This window comes from Dryas octopetala, chromosome 3, assembly GCF_963921425.1.
Source record: "Dryas octopetala chromosome 3, drDryOcto1.1, whole genome shotgun sequence".
Classification (NCBI taxonomy): Eukaryota; Viridiplantae; Streptophyta; class Magnoliopsida; order Rosales; family Rosaceae; genus Dryas; species Dryas octopetala.
This window is the reverse complement of record NC_141368.1, coordinates 4406778-4429433: the sequence shown is the minus strand read 5'-3', so window position 1 is coordinate 4429433 and position 22656 is coordinate 4406778. Positions and strand designations below refer to the sequence as shown.

At 39.5% G+C, this 22656-nt stretch overlaps 4 protein-coding genes and 1 pseudogene across 6 annotated transcripts; 3 read left to right on the top strand and 2 right to left on the bottom strand.

The window, feature by feature from the left end:
* The first annotated feature begins 35 nt into the window (after positions 1–35).
* Positions 36–3748, top strand: LOC147289848 (phosphoinositide phospholipase C 6-like). The gene is made up of 9 exons (XM_086236265.1): positions 36–630; positions 859–1055; positions 1140–1275; positions 1379–1576; positions 1657–1877; positions 1971–2088; positions 2293–2445; positions 2532–2618; positions 3295–3748. The coding sequence occupies exons 1-9, from the start codon at positions 295–297 to the stop codon at positions 3586–3588; spliced, it is 1740 nt and encodes a 579-aa protein (XP_086092391.1). The 5' UTR covers positions 36–294; the 3' UTR covers positions 3589–3748.
* Positions 3749–6030: 2282 nt separating this feature from the next.
* Positions 6031–10331, top strand: LOC147289847 (phosphoinositide phospholipase C 2-like). Of its 2 annotated transcripts, none has more exons than XM_086234698.1 (9): positions 6031–6463; positions 6565–6761; positions 6939–7074; positions 7155–7400; positions 7494–7729; positions 8682–8799; positions 9019–9171; positions 9297–9383; positions 9781–10331. In XM_086234698.1, exons 1-9 carry the CDS (start codon positions 6143–6145, stop codon positions 10072–10074), a joined length of 1788 nt encoding a protein of 595 aa, XP_086090824.1. In that variant the 5' UTR covers positions 6031–6142; the 3' UTR covers positions 10075–10331. The 2 variants fall into 2 exon arrangements, with proteins under 2 accessions (XP_086090824.1, XP_086090825.1); XM_086234699.1 differs by having other exon boundaries at positions 6032–6463; positions 7497–7729.
* A 189-nt stretch (positions 10332–10520) lies between these two features.
* NFXL2 (NF-X1-type zinc finger protein NFXL2) lies at positions 10521–15719 on the top strand. Of its 2 annotated transcripts, XM_086234696.1 has the most exons (13): positions 10521–11692; positions 11822–11935; positions 12014–12069; positions 12481–12547; positions 12797–12889; positions 13249–13334; positions 13437–13599; positions 13717–13890; positions 14080–14270; positions 14452–14533; positions 14731–14937; positions 15078–15167; positions 15274–15719. In XM_086234696.1, exons 1-13 carry the CDS (start codon positions 10574–10576, stop codon positions 15427–15429), a joined length of 2598 nt encoding a protein of 865 aa, XP_086090822.1. In that variant the 5' UTR covers positions 10521–10573; the 3' UTR covers positions 15430–15719. The 2 variants fall into 2 exon arrangements, with proteins under 2 accessions (XP_086090822.1, XP_086090823.1); XM_086234697.1 differs by lacking the exons at positions 12014–12069; positions 12481–12547.
* Positions 15720–17599: 1880 nt separating this feature from the next.
* Positions 17600–20323, bottom strand: CCR3 (CRINKLY4 related 3). Its single transcript, XM_086236710.1, has one exon. It carries the CDS (start codon positions 20195–20197, stop codon positions 17822–17824), a length of 2376 nt encoding a protein of 791 aa, XP_086092836.1. The 5' UTR covers positions 20198–20323; the 3' UTR covers positions 17600–17821.
* Positions 20324–21113: 790 nt separating this feature from the next.
* Positions 21114–22243, bottom strand: LOC147289844 (arogenate dehydrogenase 2, chloroplastic pseudogene; annotated as a pseudogene).
* Between the last annotated feature and the right edge of the window lie 413 nt (positions 22244–22656).

The window sequence follows — 22656 nt, the reverse complement described above, 5'->3', positions numbered from 1 at the left end:
TTTTCTTTGGTGTGGCCGTGTGGGATGGATGGACCTTTAGAAAATGTATGTTACACGTAAATGGCCTCTCTTAAAAAAGAAAGAATTTTGAAGTTGGGAGTTGATTAAGCAGTTAACGCCCAACGACGAAGCTGAATTTTAGGCCCTTTTCATTTCTTCTCTTTTTCACTCTCTTTCTCATCTTCCTTCTCGAGAACCAAACAACCCCAAACAGCGTGAACAAGACGCACTCACAGAACCTGAGAACGAAACCAAACAAAACTAAGCAAAAGCGAGAGAAGAAGGAGATCCAAAATGGTTGATCGTAATGCCAACTACAACTACAAGATGTTCAAGTGCTTCAACAGAAAGTTCAAAACAAGCGAGGTGGGCCCACCCCCCGACGTCAAACAAGCCTTCGCCAAGTTCGCCGAGGGTGGGGACCGCATGTCCATCGACCAGCTCCGGACCTTCTTTCTGGAGCACCAGTTGGAGCCGGACCTGACCCGCTCCGACGCCCACCGGATCCTCCACGAGTTCTTGCAGAGGCGCCACCCCCAAGTCACCGCCCAACCCCAACACGGCATTACTCTTGACGATTTCTTCCATTTCCTCTTTCAGGAAGAATTCAACGGCCCCATCAAACATCAGGTCAAACCCCATTTTCGGATTAATATAATTCATTCCCTTGTTTGTTTGTTTGTATGTACCCACACCCAAACAGAATGTGGGTTTCTAGAATGTAGCTTTGGACTTGTTCTATTATGTCTGCTCTGCATTGGGTTTGAGTCACATACTTTTTTTATGTTATAATATTATACTGTATAGGGACCATTAGGTTTGTTGTCGTTGACAAACTATATGTGATTCCAATTCCAGGTACACCATGATATGAATGCTCCATTGTCACATTATTTCATATATACAGGGCACAATTCCTACCTCACTGGGAATCAACTCAGTAGTGACTGTAGCGATGTCCCAATCATTAAGGCATTGGGAAAGGGTGTCAAAGTCATTGAACTTGATTTATGGCCTAATTCTGCAAAAGATGATGTTCAGGTTCTTCATGGAAGGTACTAATCAAATAAACTAATTCTGTGTTTTCCTTGTAGTTAGGGATGACAAGTTGAAACAAATACAAATTCTGTGTACTGCAGGACCTTGACCACTCCTGTGACACTCATCAAATGTTTGAAGTCCATAAAAGAACATGCTTTTGTTAAATCTCCATACCCAGTTGTGATAACTTTTGAAGACCACCTTACTCCAAAGCTTCAGGTTAAAGTTGCACAGGTTAGCTTTCTTAAATTCTTGTGGTCTATTGACTCTATTTCAAATTTGGTTTAGAGGTTTAGATTTAAGTTAAATCATCTGTTTTGAAACACAATTCATATAGATGGTAATCCAAACATTTGGAGACATGCTGTATTATCCAGACTCAGAAGGGCCGCTGGATGAATTCCCATCACCTGAATCTTTAAAATATCGGATTATTATCTCAACCAAACCACCAAAAGAAGGCAGAGTATCAAAGAGTTCAAAGGACAAGAGCAATGCTTCTACTGTATGGGACTCATCTGAAGAAGAGGAAAGGGTGAGCAGAGAAATGCAATTTGTGTTCCAATGTGGTTTTTGGGTGTTCTTCTTTTTCATTACTTCTTTTGATGGGTACAGAGTGACAGTTCTCAAGATGGTGATCAGGCCAACAATACAGGTGACAGCAAACTAGGCCAACCAACAGCACCTGAGTACAAGTGTCTTATCACAATCCAAGCTGGAAAACCACAAGGTGATTTGAAGGATGCTCTAGCAGTTGGTGATAAAGTTAGACGTCTTAGTTTGAGTGAACCCAAACTTGAAAAGGCTGCTGAACCTCATGGAACCGATCTCGTAAGGTAATACCTGCAAGGAAGTTAACTCGAAGCTTTTATATATGTGTTCTCTGGATTTAATGATTCTTTTACTTGCTGCTGTGTAATGCTCTCTAGGTTCACACAGAGGAACATTCTAAGGATTTATCCAAGAGGATCACGATTCAACTCCTCAAATTACAAGCCACATGTTGGGTGGATGCATGGAGCTCAAATGGTTGCATTTAATATGCAGGTTGGGTTCAAGGTTTCGTGGTCCAAATAAAAGCATTATTTGTGTTTTTTTTTTTTTGTTGGGTTGGGTTGGGGGAACTAACAATGACAATGAAATTGTTCCAACAGTGTTCAGTTTTTTCTCCCAACTTTGTTAGATTGTAAGAAAATATTGCCTGATCTCTGCCAGATTGAAACCTACTAACTTGTCAAAATTCTTTAACAGGGATACGACAAATCACTCTGGATGATGCATGGGATGTTTAGAGCAAATGGAGGGTGTGGTTATGTGATAAAGCCTGCTTTTTTAATGTATAAGGGTCCAAATAATGAGGTTTTTGATCCTAAAAAGACCTTGCCAGTGAAAATGACATTGAAGGTGAGCATACTTTATTTAACTCAAAAGTGAACTTGAGTTGAGGCATTTTTTTGCAATGGTCTCAGAACATTGATGTTAATTGACAGGTGAAAGTATATATGGGGACTGGATGGCACTTGGATTTTAGCTCAACACACTTTGATTCGTTCTCCCCACCAGACTTCTACACAAAGGTTACTCCTAAGACTAATTTTGTTTTCTAATAAGCCAATTCTGTGTTTCATTTTTAGTTGCTTTTTTCATTAGTCAAGCTAACCAGGAGGAAGCTTCTAAGCATTTTATCTTCTCTTATCAACTTCTTTAATGATATGGAGTTGCTCAGCTGTCTCTTAGAATCTTCTTAGAGTACTCTGCTTATCCAGACTGCCTCCTTGACCTCCATCCTATGTTCAGCAGTAACTCAACAGCAAACTCATTTATCTCTTCATGCTTTTCTGGGATGTTACTACCCCTTTCACCTTTCAAACTCTCATACCATTATCGGCCTTTTGATTACTATATCAAATAAAATAGGGCTAAATGTGCCTTCTAATAGATTCAAGTGGAACTGCCTAGGCATAAATGGGTGCCCGAGTCTCATGTCATGAGCTTATGGACTTTGGTCATGGATTTAGATGCCTCTTGTATGAAACTCATATACAGTAATGGGAACTGCTACCCAACTGGTTCTTAGGGTTGTAATCCATACAGCAAATTCCCACTAATTTTTTTTTTTTTTTCATAAATATCCTTACTCATAAGTTAGAATTTCTATGTAACAACTGTAAATGTATGTTGTCCAACTTGGAAGCATATTCCACTGGTTTCCTGCCTACTGAAAGTATTTTATGGGTTATGGGCTTATGGCAGGTTCATATTGTTGGAGTGCCAGCTGATTGTAAGAAGCACAAAACAAAAATACTTGAGGATAATTGGATACCTGTTTGGGATGAAGAGTTTACATACCCTCTGACTATTCCAGAGATTGCATTACTTCGGATTGAAGTTCGAGAGTATGATAGGTCTGAGAAGGATGACTTTGGTGGGCAGAACTGTTTCCCCGTATCCGAGCTACAAGCTGGGATGCGGGTAATCGCCCTCTATGATAAAAAGGGAGAGAAATTCAAAAATGTAAAGCTTCTAATGCGGTTTACGTTTGAGTGAACTCAGAACTGTACGTGTATACATTACTCTATACCAATCATCAGGATCATACAGGCACTTACCTTAGCATCTGTATTTTGATCTTTGTCATGGTTTTAACAACATCAGCAGTGTATGTGTAACTAGTGAGATTGTTGATTATGCTTTGCTTTGTATTGAATCCATGACATTGACTCATTTTTTAATACATAGCAAGTTTTAGTCATCACTTGGGAAACAAGCTTATTGTCTTTTGAATATTTAATCAATTATTAAAAGTGAAATTATCAAAGTGATTATTGTTGTTATTTTCAATCAAGTGGCTATGTAGCATTATAATATATGGGATAGGAGACTTCCATATTTTCCCTCACCTTCCCTTATCCAAAAAACTCCATGCTTTATTTTAGCATTATTCGACTTGGCCTTTACTTGATGTGTGCTGTACTACAACCAAACATTCATGAAAGCGATTAATATAAATTATTAATCTAAAAAGCTTAAAAAAAAAACATACCCTTATGATTAAGATTAAACAGTAAATGAGGAAAAAAAAAAAAAAAGCAAAGAAAAAGGGTATGTTTCTTTTTTTTTTTTTTTCAAAAATTAAGATTTTTTTTAAAATGTGAGTTTTCAAACTCAATTTTTAAAATTTAAAAACTTGTTTGGTATGTAATTTGAAAACTATTTTTAAAATATAAAAATGATGGCAGCTAAAGAAAAAAGAAGTGTAAAAAAAAAAATTGAAAAAATGATGTTTTATCGTTTTTAAAAAGAGACATGTTTTTTAATTTTTTTCTAAAAACTGTTTTTAAAAATAATCTATCAAACACGTTTTCTTGATTAAAACTTGTTTTTATGTTTAAAAAAAAAAATAGTTTTTAAATAGAATATCAAACAGGTTTTAAGTTTTTTTTTTTTTTTTTTTTTCATATAAGATGTTAGGTATTTAGGTGTATATACTTTTCTCTTACAATAAATAAATGGCGACATAACTAATATATAAAGATATATTGTGATATATTGTGAGAATGTGATTACATACAATGATACAAGTTTTACTCTTGTCCAAAAAATTAAAAGAATACCGACAACAAAAGGCAAAGGGCAAGTAATTATGTAGGGTCATCGAAGTTATTGAACCCAGCACCTAAATTCAAAAGGAATAGGTATGGATCCATTCAGACGTTGAAGTTTTGTCTGTCAGATGACTCAGATCCGAGGGTGGGGTGGCATCGTACTATGCCTCTGTCGGTTTGGGACCGGCCAATTGATAGATATTTCGCATTTAATTATGGCACCACTACTCCACTAACCATGGGTCATGGCTATAATAAGTATCTCCCAGCCTGTTCTATTAGAAGCTTGTTTACATTTATATATGGACTCAAATTGCATCGAATATACTATATACCATATACAATCATTGCAATCATTCATCAACAAATAACGATTTCACATTACAACTCTCATTCAAAATCCAGTCTACGTATTTTGTCAACGAATAACTATTATCTTATCTATTACTTTTTGGATCCAAATTCCAATCACCTATAAAGAAAAATTTGTTTTTGTTAGGCTAGTATTAGTTGGTTACAGCTGTTTGCAGCTTGAGGTGTTAAAAGATTAATTGCCACATGTATTAAGCTGATTAGTTTAGTTAGTTTGTTCAGTTAGAAAAGTCTGTAGTTTCTATTTATGTATATATCGATTATAATAATTAGTTCTGTTTTCTAATAACAATTATACAGAAGTTCTCTTTTCTTTCTTTATTTTCATTTCTCTGATTCTTTATCTTCTTGCAACTTTGGTCAATTTTTTGGTCAATAAAAACAAATTATATAATGTTCACTAAATAATGGCATTCCACTATTATAGAAGAGACTACATAAAGGCATTATTTATTATGGGCTCATGTGTCCCATTTTTAATATAAATGAGTAAATATTATGCAGATGTAGTATGATAAAAAATATATTACAAATAGTTTTATTAAATATGTATCTCACCATCTATTGTATTGAAAGCTTCCTTGAGCTCAGCTCTTGCTAGTTACTATTAAGCTGAGAATATGTATTAGGCTCTTTCTTATGTTTGTTAAGTGTAAATTAGTATGGATTTTCCTTTTTCAAGAGTATCTATCACCCTCAAGATGAAGGTTTTATATTCCTAAAGAATATAACCTGTACTACCATTAAAAAGACCTATTTTGTCAACTAATAAATAAGAAAAAGAATGACCAACGGCCAAGTGCCAACACACTTCCAAAACTTCAAAATAAAAATTACAGTAAAAGAACATAAAAATAAAGATAATACAAATTCCAAATAGAAAATGGCCATATGTACTTATGTAGTGTACGAGCCAGGTGTAAAGTAAACAGTAAAAGTTAATACTCAGTTGGGGCCGGGTCCCACCTCACCCATCCCATTTTCCCACCGTTCTGGATTCTTGATACACTCCCTCTCCCTCTCTCTCTCTCACTCATCCGAAGCGGCAAACCCAAACAAACCGACAGACGCAGCAACCAAACACCTGAAAGTCCGGATTCCGGATCCGGACCCGGACATTCCCGATGTCCAAACAGACCTACAGAGTCTGCTTCTGCTTCCGCCGGCGGTTCCGCCTCGCCGTGGCGGAAGCGCCGAGCGAGATCAAGACCTTGTATGAGAGCTACTCGGAGAATGGCTTCATGACCGCCGATCACCTCCAGAGGTTCTTGGTCGAAGTCCAGAAAGAACCCGAGGCCACCAAAGAAGACGCCCAGGCCATCATCGATCGGAGCCTCCACGAACTCAGACACCTCAACATCTTCCACCGCAAGGTCCTCAACCTCGAAGCCTTCTTCAAGTACCTCTTCGGCGACATCAACCCTCCTCTCTCTCCCTCTCTCGGGGTATTTTCGTCATTTCCATAACTCCTTTCATGCTCATTGTTTTATGTAATTTTTTCTGAATTTTGTTTTTATGTAAATTTGATTTAATTGGTTGTTGTTAGGTGCACCACGATATGAATGCGCCTCTGTCGCATTATTTCATATACACAGGGCACAATTCGTATCTGACCGGGAATCAGCTGAGCAGTGACTGCAGTGATGTGCCTATTATACAAGCGCTTCATAGAGGAGTGAGGGTGATTGAGCTGGATATTTGGCCCAATTCCGCAAAGGACAATGTGGACGTACTTCACGGAGGGTATGTATGCTATTCAATTTTCAATCTTTGCAATCTTTGTGTTGTTGTCATATTATTGATAAACTTTGAGACTTGACCCAATTGGACAATATGCTAAAGCTAGTAACATAATATTGAATTGTATAGGTAAATTGGTTTTCTACCCAACTGAGACGAAATGGGTTTGTTTTATTATAGGACATTGACTACTCCAGTGGAACTTATCAAATGTTTGAAGTCTATTAAGGAACATGCCTTTGTTGCATCTGAATACCCTGTTGTAATAACTTTGGAAGACCACCTTACCACTGATCTTCAAGCTAAAGTTGCTGAGGTGGGTATTTGTAATTTTCTTAATTTGGGTTTTAAACTCTTGGTGTTCTGGTAATTTACTGTTGTGTCACCAATTTCTAGATGGTCACTCAAACATTTGGAGACGTACTGTTTACTCCTGGCTCAGAGTGTCTGAAAGATTTTCCATCCCCAGCATCACTAAAAAAAAGGATCATTATATCGACCAAACCGCCTAAGGAATATCTTGAGGCAAAAGATGCCGCTGAAAGAGAAAATGATCTAAAGAAGGGAAATACTCCAGCTGATGAGGAAGCTTGGGGTAAAGAAGTCCCGGACCCCAAAGGTGCAATTGTAGCAGATGATAAGGTGTGGAGATTTTTTTTTTTTTGTGATTTGCTACATTGCTGGTTTGGTGTGTCGATTTATTTATTTATTTATTTACTTAAGTTATGTTTCTAGCAGAAGGAGTTGGATTCTATAGATAGCATTGATGAGGAAGATGTTGATGGTGGTGATTGCAAGCCCCAGCAAAATTTAGCACCTGAATATAAGCGTTTAATTGCCATTCATGCTGGGAAACCCAAAGGTGGATTAAAAGAGTGTCTCAAAGTGGATCCTGATAAAGTGCGGCGTCTTAGCTTAAGTGAGCAACAGCTTGAAAAGGCAGCAGAAACTTATGGAAAGGATATTGTCAGGTATTTGATCAAAATCTTTTGTGAACTGTGTTGTAAAGGGGTCTTTTGAATTTCTTCCCATCTATGGAATGACGCATACATGCTATTATTTTTACTACAATAACAGTGTAGAACTAGGGTTGACAATCATGTCATGCCATGTTGTTTTGAGTTTCTATTAAGTAGTAGTCAACCCTAAACCCACTTGTTCAATTAATCATGTTAGATAACTCAACACCAACCAATCTTATTTATTAATTGTGTCGCTCGAGTTGATATACATACTTGTGAACCATAAACACAAGACTAGAACCTTCAAACCAACCATCACTCATACATCCTGTAAAATAAATATTCACTCAGTCTGGATGCTATCAAAACAAAGGAAAAAAAACCTATAATTCTAGAAGTATTTATACAATACTAGATCAATAAATGGAAAAGAAGAAATGTGATATATATTTTTCCATATAATACTAGTTAAACAAGTTTTCGTGTAACAATCTTGTTATTCGTGTTTGACACTAACCTGATCCATTTTGTATTCTTGTTTGAAAGTCATGGCAAGTAATAGTTAACATTAACCCACTAATTTCGTGTTGTGTTGAAAATTTTCTCCCTATACACCAAGGACTTTATTGGTATAGTGAAGTAAATAGGTGGACTGAGTATTGGTGGTTTATCAAGAATGGAATCAGGTTTTATTTTCAATACTAACTAAATTACATTTATTTGATAGAATAATTGTTGAGTCTTGGATAGATCTTATAGAGGGCAGATTCCATTTTGGGTCCATTATTTAATTCGTGGGCATATTATATGTTGTTACACTTGTAGTTTCATGCAATCATTTTTCTTTTTCCAATATAACACAGTAACAGATACTTAAGCATAATCACATTTTATAATTTATATTTTTATCTTGATCATTAAAAGACTTAAATTTCCATTTCTGATTATTGGTTTTGTATAGATTTACCCAGAGGAATATCCTGAGGGTGTACCCAAAGGGTATACGTGTTGACTCATCAAATTATAACCCAATGATTGGGTGGTCACATGGCGCTCAAATGGTTGCATTTAATATGCAGGTAAGGATTTTTCTTTATTTTGAAATGTCTTTTTCCATATTGGTAGTGGTTATTTATTATCCATTGTGTTATATAAACAATATTCTTGCTATATAAACAGGCAAGAAGGTGAAGGGTTTATGCTTTCAATTTCTATCAAATTATTGGAGAACTTGCAAAAAAATTAATTCCTCATAAGTTCACCTCTTCAATTACTTGGAATGGGTTTCCCTGTGACAGGGATATGGAAGATCACTGTGGTTGATGCAGGGGATGTTTAGAGCGAATGGTGGGTGTGGCTATGTTAAAAAACCAGATTTTCTGTTGAGGACTGGTCCACATAATGAGGTCTTTGATCCTAGATATAAGTTACCAGTTAAAACAACTTTGAAGGTGTGTACTTTATTACCAAGTTTTTGACTAGTCAGTTTTTCTAAGCCTCTTGTCGCTAGTGTTCATTTCTTCATTTTGTTTTATGTCATGGCTAATGATTACTCTTTTATTGTCCATTGAAAAAGGTAAAAGTATATATGGGAGAAGGATGGTATTATGATTTCAAGCACACACACTTTGATGCATATTCCCCTCCAGATTTTTATGCAAGGGTAAGTTGAAATTTTGATTAATGTGGCTACCCATTCTCTAATTTGTACTATGATATGAATGGCTTTGTCTGTTTTTTTGGGGGTGGGTAAATCAAATTTATTAAAGAAACCAAAAAGGAAGAATCCAGAGAAACAAGGCCAACAACTGACCGACCCACATATCTGAATGCCGTTGTTATCTGCTGTCATACTTGGGAACTTACTTGTTTGGGTACCTTTTTTGTTGTCTTGTGGTTTTGTTGTTTCGGTGTGATACAACACACATTTTTTTCCCACTCCCCTTTCCCAGTCTTTTGCTTTTTAATCCGGAAGTTTCATAATTTTTCTCCGTGTGTTTCAAAAAACTTCTGAATCATGTATACTAAAGAATCGAAAGATTTCAACAATATGCATTCAGGTAGGCATTGCTGGAGTTGCTGCTGATAGTGTGATGAAGAAGACAAAGACCCTAGAGGACAACTGGGTTCCTGTTTGGAATGAGGAGTTTGAATACCCATTAACTGCTCCAGAACTAGCTGTTCTTCGTATTGAAGTTCATGAGTACGACATGTCAGAAAAGGATGACTTTGGAGGGCAAACATGTCTACCAGTGTCTGAGCTAAGAAGAGGGATTCGAGCAGTTCCTTTACATGACCGTAAGGGAGAGATGTACAAATCCGTCAAGCTTCTCATGCACTTTTCTTTTGTTTGAAACCAGCTGCGCATTGTAATGGCAGAGAAAATCTACAATAATGTAAAGCCTTTATTGAGTTTTATAAGTTTGTAAAGTCTTTTGTGAGGTTGTATGTATGGTTTATCAATAAGTAGTACTCTCTGTGTGATTTATATATACGTCCATTCGTGTATCATCTGGCACTGCTATTTTGAGTTGTGTGGGAACCTGGCAGTATGTAAATTTGTAAGATGCAAGTGATTGAGAAATGAGAACTCTTTTGTTTCACAAGAAAATTTGAAAGCTTATTATTTCATAAATTATTTTTGGTGCAATTTAGTTCTCACCTAATTATTATAAGGTAGGCAAATATTGGGCTGTCCTAAATATTAGATGGGCTTCATTATTTGGAGGCCCATAAACCTTTCCAAATCAGAATGGTACAACAGTTAATGGTAACTAGAATCTGCCGCGCTACTGCAAAATCGAACACAGACACACCCACTCACTCTAACCGCTTCCCCCCAAAATCTCTAAGATGCAGTCACAGCACTCGGACTCCGACACCGATTCCGACCACAGCCAATCCGGATCCGGACCCGTCCGCCATTCGGACCTCTCCGGCTCCATTTTCCGATCCTACTTGGAACTCACAGGCCGATCCTCAGCCACCAACGCCGACCTTTCTAAGATCCAGTCTTTCCTGACGTCCTCGTCGTCCGGCGCTCTATCATGCTTGATATGCCTGGAGCGTATCCGACCCTCCGATCCGACCTGGTCCTGCACCTCCGTCTGCTTCACCGTCTTCCACCTCATCTGCATCCAGAGCTGGGCCCGCCAGGCCTCCGACTTGTCCGCCCTACGCGCCTCCACGCGCCTTCCCATATCCTCGAACAAGGCCGCCGAGATATCCCTCTGGAACTGCCCCAAATGTAGGGTAGAGTATCCCCAATCCCAAATCCCCAAGACCTATTACTGCTTCTGTGGAACACTCGAGAACCCACCAAGCGATGACCCGTGGGTTCTGCCCCACTCGTGCGGCGAGGTCTGCAATCGGCCTCTGAAGCACAACTGCGGCCACCATTGCTTCCTTCTCTGCCACCCGGGTCCCTGCCCGCCCTGCCCGAAGCTCGTAAAAGCTCCCTGCTTTTGTGGGTCTATCCAGGACGTTCGCCGATGTGGGTTTAAGGACTTCTCCTGCAACAATGTCTGTAACAAGCTTTTGGCTTGTGGGGTCCATCGCTGCTCGGAGATTTGCCACCAGGGACACTGCAAACCCTGCCGGGTTCGCGGAGTGTATCGGTGCCAATGTAGGAAGAGAGAGGAGGAGAGGGAGTGTTGTGAAAGGCTTGAGTTCAGGTGTGAGGAGCCCTGTGAGAAAGTTCTTGGGTGTGGCCAGCATAAGTGTAGCAAAGGGTGTCATTTTGGGGAGTGTGGACCGTGCCCGTCTCAGGGGAAGAGGACCTGCCCCTGTGGGAAGAGAGTGTATGAGGGGATGTCGTGCAAAGTCGCTGCACCCTTGTGCGGTGCTACTTGTGATAAGATGCTCGGCTGTGGCTTCCATAGGTGCCCAGAGAGGTGTCATCGCGGGCAGTGCATTGAGACTTGCAGAACTGTTGTCACCAAGTACTGCCGATGCGGGAGTTTGAAGAAGGAGGTATAAGTTATAATGTGACAATATCTGTCTGTTGTTTTGCTCAAATTGACATGTCTTGATTGTAGATTGGATTATTTCAGTTGTGCTTATGAGTTCACTAAAAGATGAGTGTGATTGGATCTAGAATAGGTTCCTTGTCATCAAGACTTGGCATGCGAAAGGAAGTGTCAGAAATTAAGAGATTGTGAGCGCCATGCTTGTAAGCGCCGCTGCTGTGATGGGGACTGCCCACCATGCTCAGAGGTTTGTGTTTTTTGTTTCAGCCTTCTTGTTTTATGTCTGCATATAATTTGTATTTGTATTGATTTTTTGAACTGTTAGATTTGTGGCAGAAAGCTTCGATGTAGGAACCACAAATGCCCATCTCCATGCCATAGGTATGTTACCCTATCACGTGGCTGTGCAAGAGTATGGCCTGTAGGCTGTAGTCAATTAGTTGAAAAGGATGAAATTCAATTAAAAAGTGCTAGTATCATCATGTACATTATTTTTGGAACCTGATTTTTCAGGTTATGAACTTCTTTGGGATTTAAAAGTTGAAGTCATTTTTTGCTATTAGGCTCACTCTGTAAACCATTTTGATCAGCTTATCGTTCAAATACACCTCCATTTTGGAGCAGAATAACGCGCATGTGTAAAGAATAAAGATCCATATTTTTGTCGAATTCCTCAACCTTATTAGTGGCGGATATATCAAATAGTTTGATATAAATGAATAATATTGTATTTCAAATAGTTTGAAGCACTTGTATACTTCTGAAGTACAATTGTAAGTTTTGTTCCTGCAGAGGTGCTTGTGCTCCTTGCCCAGTGATGGTGACAATTGCATGTGCATGCGGTGAGAAACACTTTGAGGTGTGATTTTTTGTCATTGTGGATTCTTTTAGTTCATCTCTATATATACTAGATGGTAGTTCTAATTTGTTTTTTGTGGGCTTCGGCCCCCATAGTACCAGGAAAAAAAATGGTTGTTCAAATTTATCTCATTAGGTTAGATAACATGTATACTATTGGTGGCCTTGCTTGTGGCTGCTTCAAAAACATTGTTTGCTTTTGTTCTTTATGAGTGAACATCTGCCACTTTCTTAATGGGTTTTGATTCAGGTTCCTTGTGGTACTGAGATGGATCAAAAGCCTCCTAGATGTCGCAAGCCATGCCCTATCACTCCTTTGTGCAGGCATGGAACAAATTGCAAGGTACAATTGGTTGCTTTGGCTTAGTTTCTCTCAATTACTGTTCTATGATTTACTTTAGAGCTTTATGAGGGTGTCTTAGATATCTTCCAACATATGTCAAGGTGCTTAAACTAATGGCATGACATTATCATCTCATCTATGCTTTGTTCTAACTTTCAATTGTTGTTATGAATGTGCAATTGATAAGGAAAATGTAGTTGAACAGCTGGTTTTAGTTATATTTACTTCTCCCAAAATTTGGATCCATCTTTTCTTCTTAGTATTTCCTAATATTCTAGCTATTAGAGATAAGAAAAATGTTAGCCCTACTTAACAATGTATCCCGTGTTATGGTAATGACAATATTTGTCTTTTCCCAGCCACACAAATGCCATTATGGCCCTTGCCCTCCGTGTAGGTTGCTTTGTGAAGAAGAGTACCCATGTGGCCATAAGTGCAATCTAAGGTTTGCAGGATTTTCAGTGCATTATTTTTATTTTAGTATAAATCTAACATACTGTCCTTGATACAACTATTTCTGAATAATTCATTTCTTTTTAATCTCAAGGTGTCATGGTCCTAGACCTCCTCCTAATCCAGAATTTACATTGAAACCGAAGAAAAAGAAGTCCTTTCATCAGAGCGAATGTACTCCTGGTTCTCCATGCCCTCCATGCCCAGAACTTGTTTGGAGGTCATGTGTTGGCCAGCACATTGGAGCGGAGAGAATGGTTGGTTTTTTTTTTTTTTTTAGCAGAACATTTCAACTCAAGATTTATTTTATTGTATCATCTTGGCCTCATGTTTTCTCCTAAATTCCGCTTTCTTTGCTTTGTTCCTTGTATCAGATGATCTGCTCAGATAAAATGCAATTTTCCTGTGAAAACTTGTGTGGAAATCCTCTACCTTGTGGCAATCACTTTTGCACTAAAACTTGTCACCCCCTCAAGAATCACTCTTTGCCATCAGTCCAGCAAGCAAGAAGTGAGCCTTGTGAGGAGTGTCATCTTCCTTGTGAAAAGGTGTTATTAATTCATTTATGTTCAGACCGCTGTACCGATTTCCTTTGATATTCATTGGTGGAAGTGTCTGCCATGAAAACTGATCTTTTACCATTGTTTCCTAAAAAAATTGTCTTCAGTTTTTTCCCCTTTTTCTAGTTACTTTTGAAACTAATAGGTTGCGTGATTGCTTTAAATCTCTTCATTCAGGAGAGGGAGCCTGCGTGTCCTCACCCTTGTCCCTTACCATGTCATCCTGGAGACTGCCCTCCTTGCAAGGTGCTTGTAAAACGATCGTGTCACTGTGGTTCCATGGTTCATGTTTTTGAGTGCATATATTACAACAGCTTGTCTGAAAAGGTGCAAATGACTGTTCGTTCATGTGGGGGCCCTTGTCATAGGTAATTCAATTATCCATTTTCTTTCTCTTGTTCTGTTGTATTGCATGTTTTTTAATTGTCATTTTAAGTGTACTTCTTATTGCGTACTTTCAGTTTTACTTCAGTTCTTTATTCCTATCTTTTTCTCTTGATTTAAGAAATAAACTGAGAGAGGAGCTAATCTTTTTTGTTTGTTGTGCAGAAAGTTGCCTTATTGTACACATCTGTGCCCAGAGACTTGTCATCCTGGTCAATGCTCATCACCTGAAAAGTGCTCTAAAAAGGTGTTGGTTCTTGTTACTTTATATCAGTAAATTAGGGGAGAAGAATGTTCAATTGAAATTATATAATTCAGGGAGAACAATGTGAAGTATGTCTGGGTTTCAGTCTGGAGACTGGACTGCATACTATTATAGCACAAATTATTACTATTTCCTGTACTATTTATCTCTCTGACTTGATTTTTAACTTTATCTGCAAGGTTACTGTCCGATGCAGATGCCAGACCTTGAAAAAGGAGTGGTTATGTCATGATGTTCAGGCAGCCCATTGCGATGCTGGTTGTGATCCCAAAGATATATCTAAGAATCAATTTGGACTTGGACTTATTCCTTGCAATTCTAACTGCAAAAGTAAACTAAAGGTTATAGATTCAGAATTGCAGTTGCGCAGACCAAAAGCTGTGGAGGTAATTTCACTACAATCAAACTAAAGAATTTCGTTTGCTGGTGCACATCTATATGTTTAGGGTTTACGTATGACTAGCAACTTAGATTCATATTTATGCTGCTGCTATCATTCTAATGCCATTATATATATGTCTTAAAGGTGAAGGAACCAGATGCTGACAGGCAGGCACCAAGGCGGAAGAGAAGGCGTGATCGGGTGCAAGAAGTGACACAAATCTCGATACTACAAGTATGTTTTTTCAGAACAAAAAAAGAAAAAGAAAAAGAAAAAAGAACAGAGCACTTGGAAGTGCTTCTTTATTCTCTTGCTAACTGTGGCTGTTCATTTTCAACAGAAAATTCTTACCAACATGAAGCGGTCTTTTCTAGTTGTCATCCTTCTGGTGGTTTTAGTAGCTGTATCATATTATGGTTACAAGGGTCTTCTCTGGCTCAATGATTGGATGAATGAAGTTGAAGAGAAAAGACAAAGAAGATACCCCCGCATCTAATCATCGGCATCATCATAAACCTTGACGAGGGTAAATACATTATACTCCATTACTGATTTGAGTACTCACCCACCCTACATTCTTTTTCCTCATGAGCAACAAACTGGTCTCACCAAATGCATTCTGCAGAAGAGAAAACTGCCAAAATTTTGATTTGTTCCTTTTTTTTATTCTCTTTTATATTAAGTCTTTCATTAAGACACAATATACATACATGCATAGCCATTACTAAAGTATTGGCACTATTTTGTACCCAACTTATTTATATATATAGCTCATGTAAACTTGATATAAAATAAAAAATTCCATTCCATTTCATGCTATGACTACGTTTTTGACTTATTCAAGGGAATAGAGTTTCCAATTTGAACGTGAAGTCTGGTGTAGAGGACTGACTGGTCACTGGAGTCTAGAGGGGTTTTCCAATGTCAAGTAGATTTATAGGATTGGGTTGGATTGCTTTGTAAATTGGAATTTACATGGCTTAATTTCGACGGCGCAGACACAAATCGAACAAAGTCAAGTGATGGGTCATTAGGATTTTATTTAAACCTTTACACGTGTCCCTAGCCAACAACACGCGTTTGACTTGGTCCCCTAGGCAACTGAAAAACCCTTTTTTACACCATTTGAAAGGATAGTGACACTGACACCTGATTACAACCCCAAAAGGCATGCACAAGTTTTGGTTAGCAAAGTTTATTATGAGCCATACTATAAGATTCCAAACATTATGCAATTTATGCATGCTTCCATTTTATTTTATTTTTTTTCTGGACAAATTAAAACTTGATGAAAGAGGAATGAATTATTGAATAAACTATGCTTCTTCCCTGTACAGTAAAATTCTAAACCCATATCTGTTAAGTTTCTGTCATCCCCGTCAAAAACAGAGACTTGGGCACAAGCAGTAATTGGCCATGGCCAATGGACCCCAGTGAGTAAGTAAATGTGGACTTTTTTCATTCCATATTATATTGCCTAATTAATCTATCAAAATGTGTAGTGGGATTAAGTTTGAGATCTTCAAAATTTCAAAGCCTATTCCAACTGCTCCCTCTTTTTTTTCCTCCATAACAAAATTATGTGTGTGAAACTGAATTTGGGTGCAATCTTGATGTATAGAAATATAGAATAGAAGGGGATATAAATAGCAATTTAGATTGATAGCAAATTCACGTGGGACTTCACAGACGAAATGTATAAATGTGGCATATTATGTTAAGTCTCGAAAGCCAAGCCACACTTTAATTTGTCACTTTCTTCATCAAACATCTCAATAAATATAAACGATGGAGGAGGTGGATCACCGGCCACCTGCCACCCCCCAAGTCCATAGACACCCCCCACTCTCCCTGCTTCCCACAATATATTAATTAATGACTCACTCACAATATATTAATTACTGTAACTGCAGCCACCATGCAAACATTATTAACTCATTTTTAAATGTTATGCTTTGTTATTAAAGTTATCAGGACTCGGGAGTTCGCTGTTTTGATTGTATGGTAATTGAGTATTGTGACCGTAAAACTATTTGTATCACATTTTTATATTGTTAATATAATATAAATCTCGGTTTTATTAGAGATTTGATGATACACGGCATAAAATATTTGATAAATTTAGCATTCCTCTTCCACCTGGGACTATCCGATCTGGCAGGTTCCTTGAAATTTCAAAGTCAAAGTGTCTGCGCCGAACGTGTAAACTCAAAACTCATTGAAAAGTCTAGTCTTTAGGCACCACATTTTCCTTCTCCTTTCCTTGGTGGACCGTACTTATTAGGGGATAGGATTGTAAAATTCTCATACTGGTATGCTATTGCGACCTCAATTGCTCTCAAGTACCAACTGCATCCCCTCATAAATCATAATGTTGGCTCACTTACAAATTCACAATGCAAACCACATTTATGGTTTTGAATCCCAAACTGTGTTCACATTCTTTGACTCGCTCTCATTTGCTTACCTAATGGGCAGACAACAATGTCCTGCACCTTTGTGTGAATGAGGCCAATAGGCTATCCATCCAGCCAAGATTACACAAATTCTTTGTTCACACACAACATACCCACAACATGCATTGGCATATTATGCCTTTTTTTTAAAGAAAAAAAAAAAAAAAGAATGCATAATGCAAATCATGGTGAAGAAAACTGTACTAAAAATTTCACAGCAAAGAAAATTAGGCCTCTGTTGAGAACCAATTCTGTAATCATTTTCTGGCTGTCTGTGTTTCACAAAATCCTACACTACAGCTCAAAGTTAGATGGAGCTCCTAAATCTTTACACCCCAAAAGGTAACCCAACCCATTCCAATTATCCCCAAAAAAAAATGACAAGAATTGAACAAAAAAATCTTAGTTTTTCTTTTCTTCTCGGGAAGACAATTACTCACTGATAATTGAGATTGCACCACTAGAGATGCTGCCATGGCTGTCAGCACAGAGAGTCAATGCCCTCTCCAAATTGGCCACAATGTCAGTCATGGTTGGCCTATCTTTCCCTTCCAAATTCACACAATGCATTGCAGTATAAGCCACCAACTCAATTGCCTCTGCTTCACTCAGCTCTGGAGGTCCAACCCTTCTGTCCAAGATCCTCACCAACTCTCCAGCCATAATTGCTGGTACTGCAAAGTCCACCACACTTGTGGGTGTCCCTCCATCTTCACCATTCTTGAATATTGCTCTCTTCCCTGTCAAAAGCTCCAACAACACCACTCCAAGCCCATACACATCACTCTTTGTTGTCAATAAATTCAGACCATAGTACTCAGGATCAATGTACCCAACTGTTCCAGCTGCCTTCATTGGCCTAAACTCGGTGTCTTTATCTGGACCCATTAATGACAATCCAAAATCAGACACTCTCGCTATCCAACTTGCGTCGAGCAGAATGTTTGAAGATTTAATGTCTCTGTGAATTATCGGAGGAACTGCATAATTGTGCAGATATTCAATGCCTCGAGCAGCATCTAGCGCGACCTTGATCCTCATTTTCCATGAATTGATCAAACTACAACTCTTTTCGACATTGTTCTTGTCATGTAAATGATCATAGAGCGCACCATTTTTCATGTAGTCATAAACCAAGAGCCTCTCATCCTTCTCTTCACAATACCCAACAAGCCTGACCAAGTGTTTGTGGTGAAGGCGTGACAAGAATGCCAATTCCGAATCAAATGCGATCTCTTTCTCCTGAAACTTCTTCATCTTGGGCGTTGTTTCGCCTCTTTTAATGGCGACCTCACGCCCATCTACCAATTTGCCTTTGTACACAACACCAAAGCTTCCAGAACCAATCTTGTTCTCCAAGGAGAACCCATTGGTGGCAGCTGCAAGCTCAGCTAGTGTGAATTCCTCAGCTCTGTCTGTGTGTTTCGACGAGGTTCCACTCCTCTGGCGCCTCATGATTCTTGAGCCTTGGCGCCGAATGGTGGATGACCTCGAAGGCGGGCTGTTGTTGGATGCATTGCCATTGTTAGAACTAGCCGCTCTGGTGATTGTAGGCTGCACTGAATTGTGAACTTTCTTGTGCCCAAAACAAGTCCATAAGAAGTAAATCACTGTGCAAATTCCAGCAAAGGCTCCAACAGACCCCACAATGGCAAATGCCAATAAACCCCTTGTCAAAGCCTTGGACGGAGATGACGGCGGTGGCAATGGCGACGGTGCTGGTGGTGCTGGCAATGAAATTGGAGGCACACAAGGCTTGCAAATATTCCCAGAACCATCACATAGATTTTGGGACTGAGGATATATACCACAATCGCTACAAGACGATTGTACACAAGGCCCTGGAAGAATTTGATGCAAGGGAAGCTCAACCCCTGAACTCAAACCAGAGACACCAGGCCAACCAGGACCCCAACAAATAATCGAAAAGTTTTTTGTAGTCAATCCACAAGTGAAATTCAACCCAGAAACAATAATTTGAAAAGACACACCCTCAGTAGCATTAATCCAAAATTGGTCTCCACCACCCCAACAAACCACGGACTCGTTTGAGGTCCTAATCGCGCAGCTATGGTCACCTCCAAGAGCCAAACCAGAGTACTCGAATGGCGAACCAGGAGGTGAATTCAGCTGCCCAGAATCATTGTTTCCCTTGCAGACCAAAAGCCCAGTGATATTCAGCCCACAAACATGTGAAGGACCCGCTTCAATACTCGCCATGGACATGTTACCAAACCCATTCTCAATCTCTTTCGCAATTGAACTACTTCTCCCCCAACACCGAACCCGAAAGCTACCCTTCAAAATTCCGCAAGAGAAGCCCGACCCAGATGAGATGGACGCAAAGGGATCCGACCCAGATGGCAATTCAAACACGTCGTCGCCTCGCCAGCACTTCACAGTGCCCGTACCCACCACTCTGGCGCATATATGGTCGTCGCCGACGGCGAGGTTTTCCAATAGAACAGTTGAGTTAAAGTAAAGCCGTTTGGAGGAAAAGTTTGAGTTCTCGGAGAAGAGATTGTCCCAACAGAGCAAGCTGTAGCCGCCGGACCGGAGGCCGCAGAGGGAGGTTCGGCCGCCGGAGATGGAGGAGAAGGATATGTTGGGCTCGACGTCGATGTTCTGGCCGCGTCCGTAGCAGACGATGCGCTGCCTCGGTTGGCCCGAAACGACGCCGCATACGGTGCCTGAGTCGTAGCTTATAGCGAGGGTGGAGCCGGAGCCGAGGGCATGAGTTGGTGGGATGATGAAGAGGATGGTGGTGATGATGGCGGTGAGGAAGACGGAGGAGGGTGGTTTCGTCATTTAAAAGAGTGGTGTTTATCGGCACCGGTGGTGGGTCGGAGGAGTCCTCTGGTCTGCTTCATTGGGGGAGCTTTAAGCTTTTGGCCTTTCAGAGAGAGTGAGAGAGAATTGCGAGTGACATAATAGTTTCAGTTCAGAAACTGCAAAAGACTCACAGGTTGTTTGGCAGAATTTATATTATTCTTTTCTTTCTTTCCTTTTTTATTTGTTGCTAATAAATTATAAATTAGAAAGCCTTTTCCTCATAAGATTCGGAAATTAAATGTGATGGCACATGGGATTTCTTGAGTCAATTCTTAACATGGATGCTCAATAAATGTCATGAAGTGTGTTTACGAGAGTTATGATGTAACAAGTATGGTAGGAAAGGAAAATAAGGCAATGGTGCAGAAAAATATCTTTAAATTGTTCAAATAAAATCCATATAAAACATTATGTAAGATTCAGGAGATGTTAGGTACTCTAAGGTCTTCCACAATGCAGCTTGAATCTGATCCCCAAACTCATTTTTTGGGTATAAAATGGGTATAGTCCAGCCACAATGGATTGGAATGTAATCTCCATAATTTTTTGAGATCCAAAAGCTATCCCCAATTTTGGATATAGACTATACCCAAAATCAAATTAAATGGCTAACCTATCACCAAATTAAATGGCTGGCCCACCAACAAATAAATGAGTTAAATGGGAAAAATTTTCAAAAAGGACACGTACTTTGGGGTCAATCTTAGTTTAGGACACCAGTTTGGATTTGTGTTAGTTTAGGACATATAGTTTGAGTTTGTATCAGTTTGGGCTTTTCCGTCACCTCTGTCAAATCCTCCGTTAAAAACAGACCACGTGACTTGCACCTGACTTATTTTAAAGGGCAAAATTGTCACTCCCTTGCTTTTAAGACAGATCCAACTGCAAGCATCTACCCCGTTCGTCTTCCCGCCACAGAACATTGAATCCCTCCAATTTTCTGGGATTTCCCCCTAAAATCTGACCTTAAGTCTGTATAAAAACACAAAATTCTGCTCATTTGAGAATAAAATAGAGGTTTTGGGTTTTGAATAACATACTTGCGATGATGAAACCGGTGGGTCGGAGGTACTGCTATTGTGGTTTTCCAGCTGCAAGGGTCACGGCTTGGACTGATGCAAACCCTGGTAGAAGATTCGATGGCTGTTCCAGGGTAGGGTGTATAAAAGCTCTGTGTTTGTTTGATTTTCGTTACACATGTAGATTAATATGGGTTGTTTAGGTAAGTAATTTATGTTTTTATTTGCAGAAACCCAGGGAGGATGTGATTTTTTCAGATGGGTTGATCCTCCCATGTGTGCAAGGTCAAGGCAAGTGATACCTGGATTGCTAAGGAAACAAAGTTTGCTGGAGACACAGGTTGCTGGAGACACAGTTTTTGTATTTATCAATGTAGACTCCAATTTCAACATCCCCAACACTCTCCCAACTGTGTGGGTCAAAAACTCCGAACCCGCCGCGTACTTATCGTGCTCAGCGCAGCTCAACTCCACCATATCAAACCCTTCCCTCTCAAAAATGTTCAAGAACTTGTCGCACCACGAAGCCCCCAACCCCCCGGACCCAATTCGGGCCTTTTTGTACACAAACAAAAACCAATTCGACCCGTTTTCACAGCTGTCGGGTCCGAACATCGGGTGGGCACAAACGACATCGAAATAGCTAGGCAAGCACTTGAGTAATAACGCTTTTGAAAACTCTTTGACGGGAAGCGCGTCGACGAACAACGTGTCGCGCGTGAGGAGGTGAAGAGGCAGCGATTTGAGTACGGCTTCGGCCGAGGTTACGGAGGTGCAGAGCAAAACGACTTGTGGGTTTTGGTCGAAGAGGTCGTGTGGGTCGGAGAAGAAGGAAACGGCCAGGTCTTGTGCCGTTTTGGAGTGGTCACAGTCGCATTGAGAATGGGTGAGAACGGTGTGGCCTTGGTTGACGAGGGTCTTGGCGAGGAGTTGGCCCAAGTTGCTGGAGCCAATGATGGCGATTTTGAGCATTTGGGTTGTGGAGGTTGAAAGAGGAGCTCTTCCAAGTTCCAACCCTAACCAGCGAACACTTTTGCGCGATCAGATTGAATTCTAAATCATTAAACTGAATTCCCTTTTGTTTAAAGTTAATCTTGCAGTTGGATCTGTCTTAGGGTTTAGGGAGTGACAATTTTGCCCTTTAAAATAAGTCAGGTACAAGTCACGTGGTCTGTTTTTAACGGAGGATTTGACAGAGGTGACGGAAAAGCCCAAACTGATACAAACTCAAACTATATGTCCTAAACTAACACAAACTCAAACTGGTGTCCTAAACTAAGATTGACCCCAAAATACGTGTCCTTTTTGAAAATTTTTCCCGAGTTAAATATTAATATCTTCATATTTGGGCCACAATACCATTGTGTTGGTGATCCCCAAAATCTATATTTTTACACTTTTTGATATCCAAAATTG

Bases quoted from the DNA above. Each gene is read 5' to 3' on its own strand.
- LOC147289848 (XM_086236265.1), top strand. From the start codon at position 295: ATGGTTGATCGTAATGCCAACTACAACTACAAGATGTTCAAGTGCTTC. The intron at 1,276-1,378 runs GTTAGCTTTCTT...CAATTCATATAG, and splicing joins TTCAGGTTAAAGTTGCACAG to ATGGTAATCCAAACATTTGG. The intron at 1,878-1,970 runs GTAATACCTGCA...AATGCTCTCTAG, and splicing joins CATGGAACCGATCTCGTAAG to GTTCACACAGAGGAACATTC.
- LOC147289847 (XM_086234698.1), top strand. From the start codon at position 6,143: ATGTCCAAACAGACCTACAGAGTCTGCTTCTGCTTCCGCCGGCGGTTC. The intron at 7,075-7,154 runs GTGGGTATTTGT...ACCAATTTCTAG, and splicing joins TTCAAGCTAAAGTTGCTGAG to ATGGTCACTCAAACATTTGG. The intron at 8,800-9,018 runs GTAAGGATTTTT...TCCCTGTGACAG, and splicing joins TGGTTGCATTTAATATGCAG to GGATATGGAAGATCACTGTG.
- NFXL2 (XM_086234696.1), top strand. From the start codon at position 10,574: ATGCAGTCACAGCACTCGGACTCCGACACCGATTCCGACCACAGCCAA. The intron at 13,335-13,436 runs GTTTGCAGGATT...TTTAATCTCAAG, and splicing joins GGCCATAAGTGCAATCTAAG to GTGTCATGGTCCTAGACCTC. The intron at 14,534-14,730 runs GTGTTGGTTCTT...TTTATCTGCAAG, and splicing joins CTGAAAAGTGCTCTAAAAAG to GTTACTGTCCGATGCAGATG.
- CCR3 (XM_086236710.1), bottom strand. From the start codon at position 20,197: ATGACGAAACCACCCTCCTCCGTCTTCCTCACCGCCATCATCACCACC.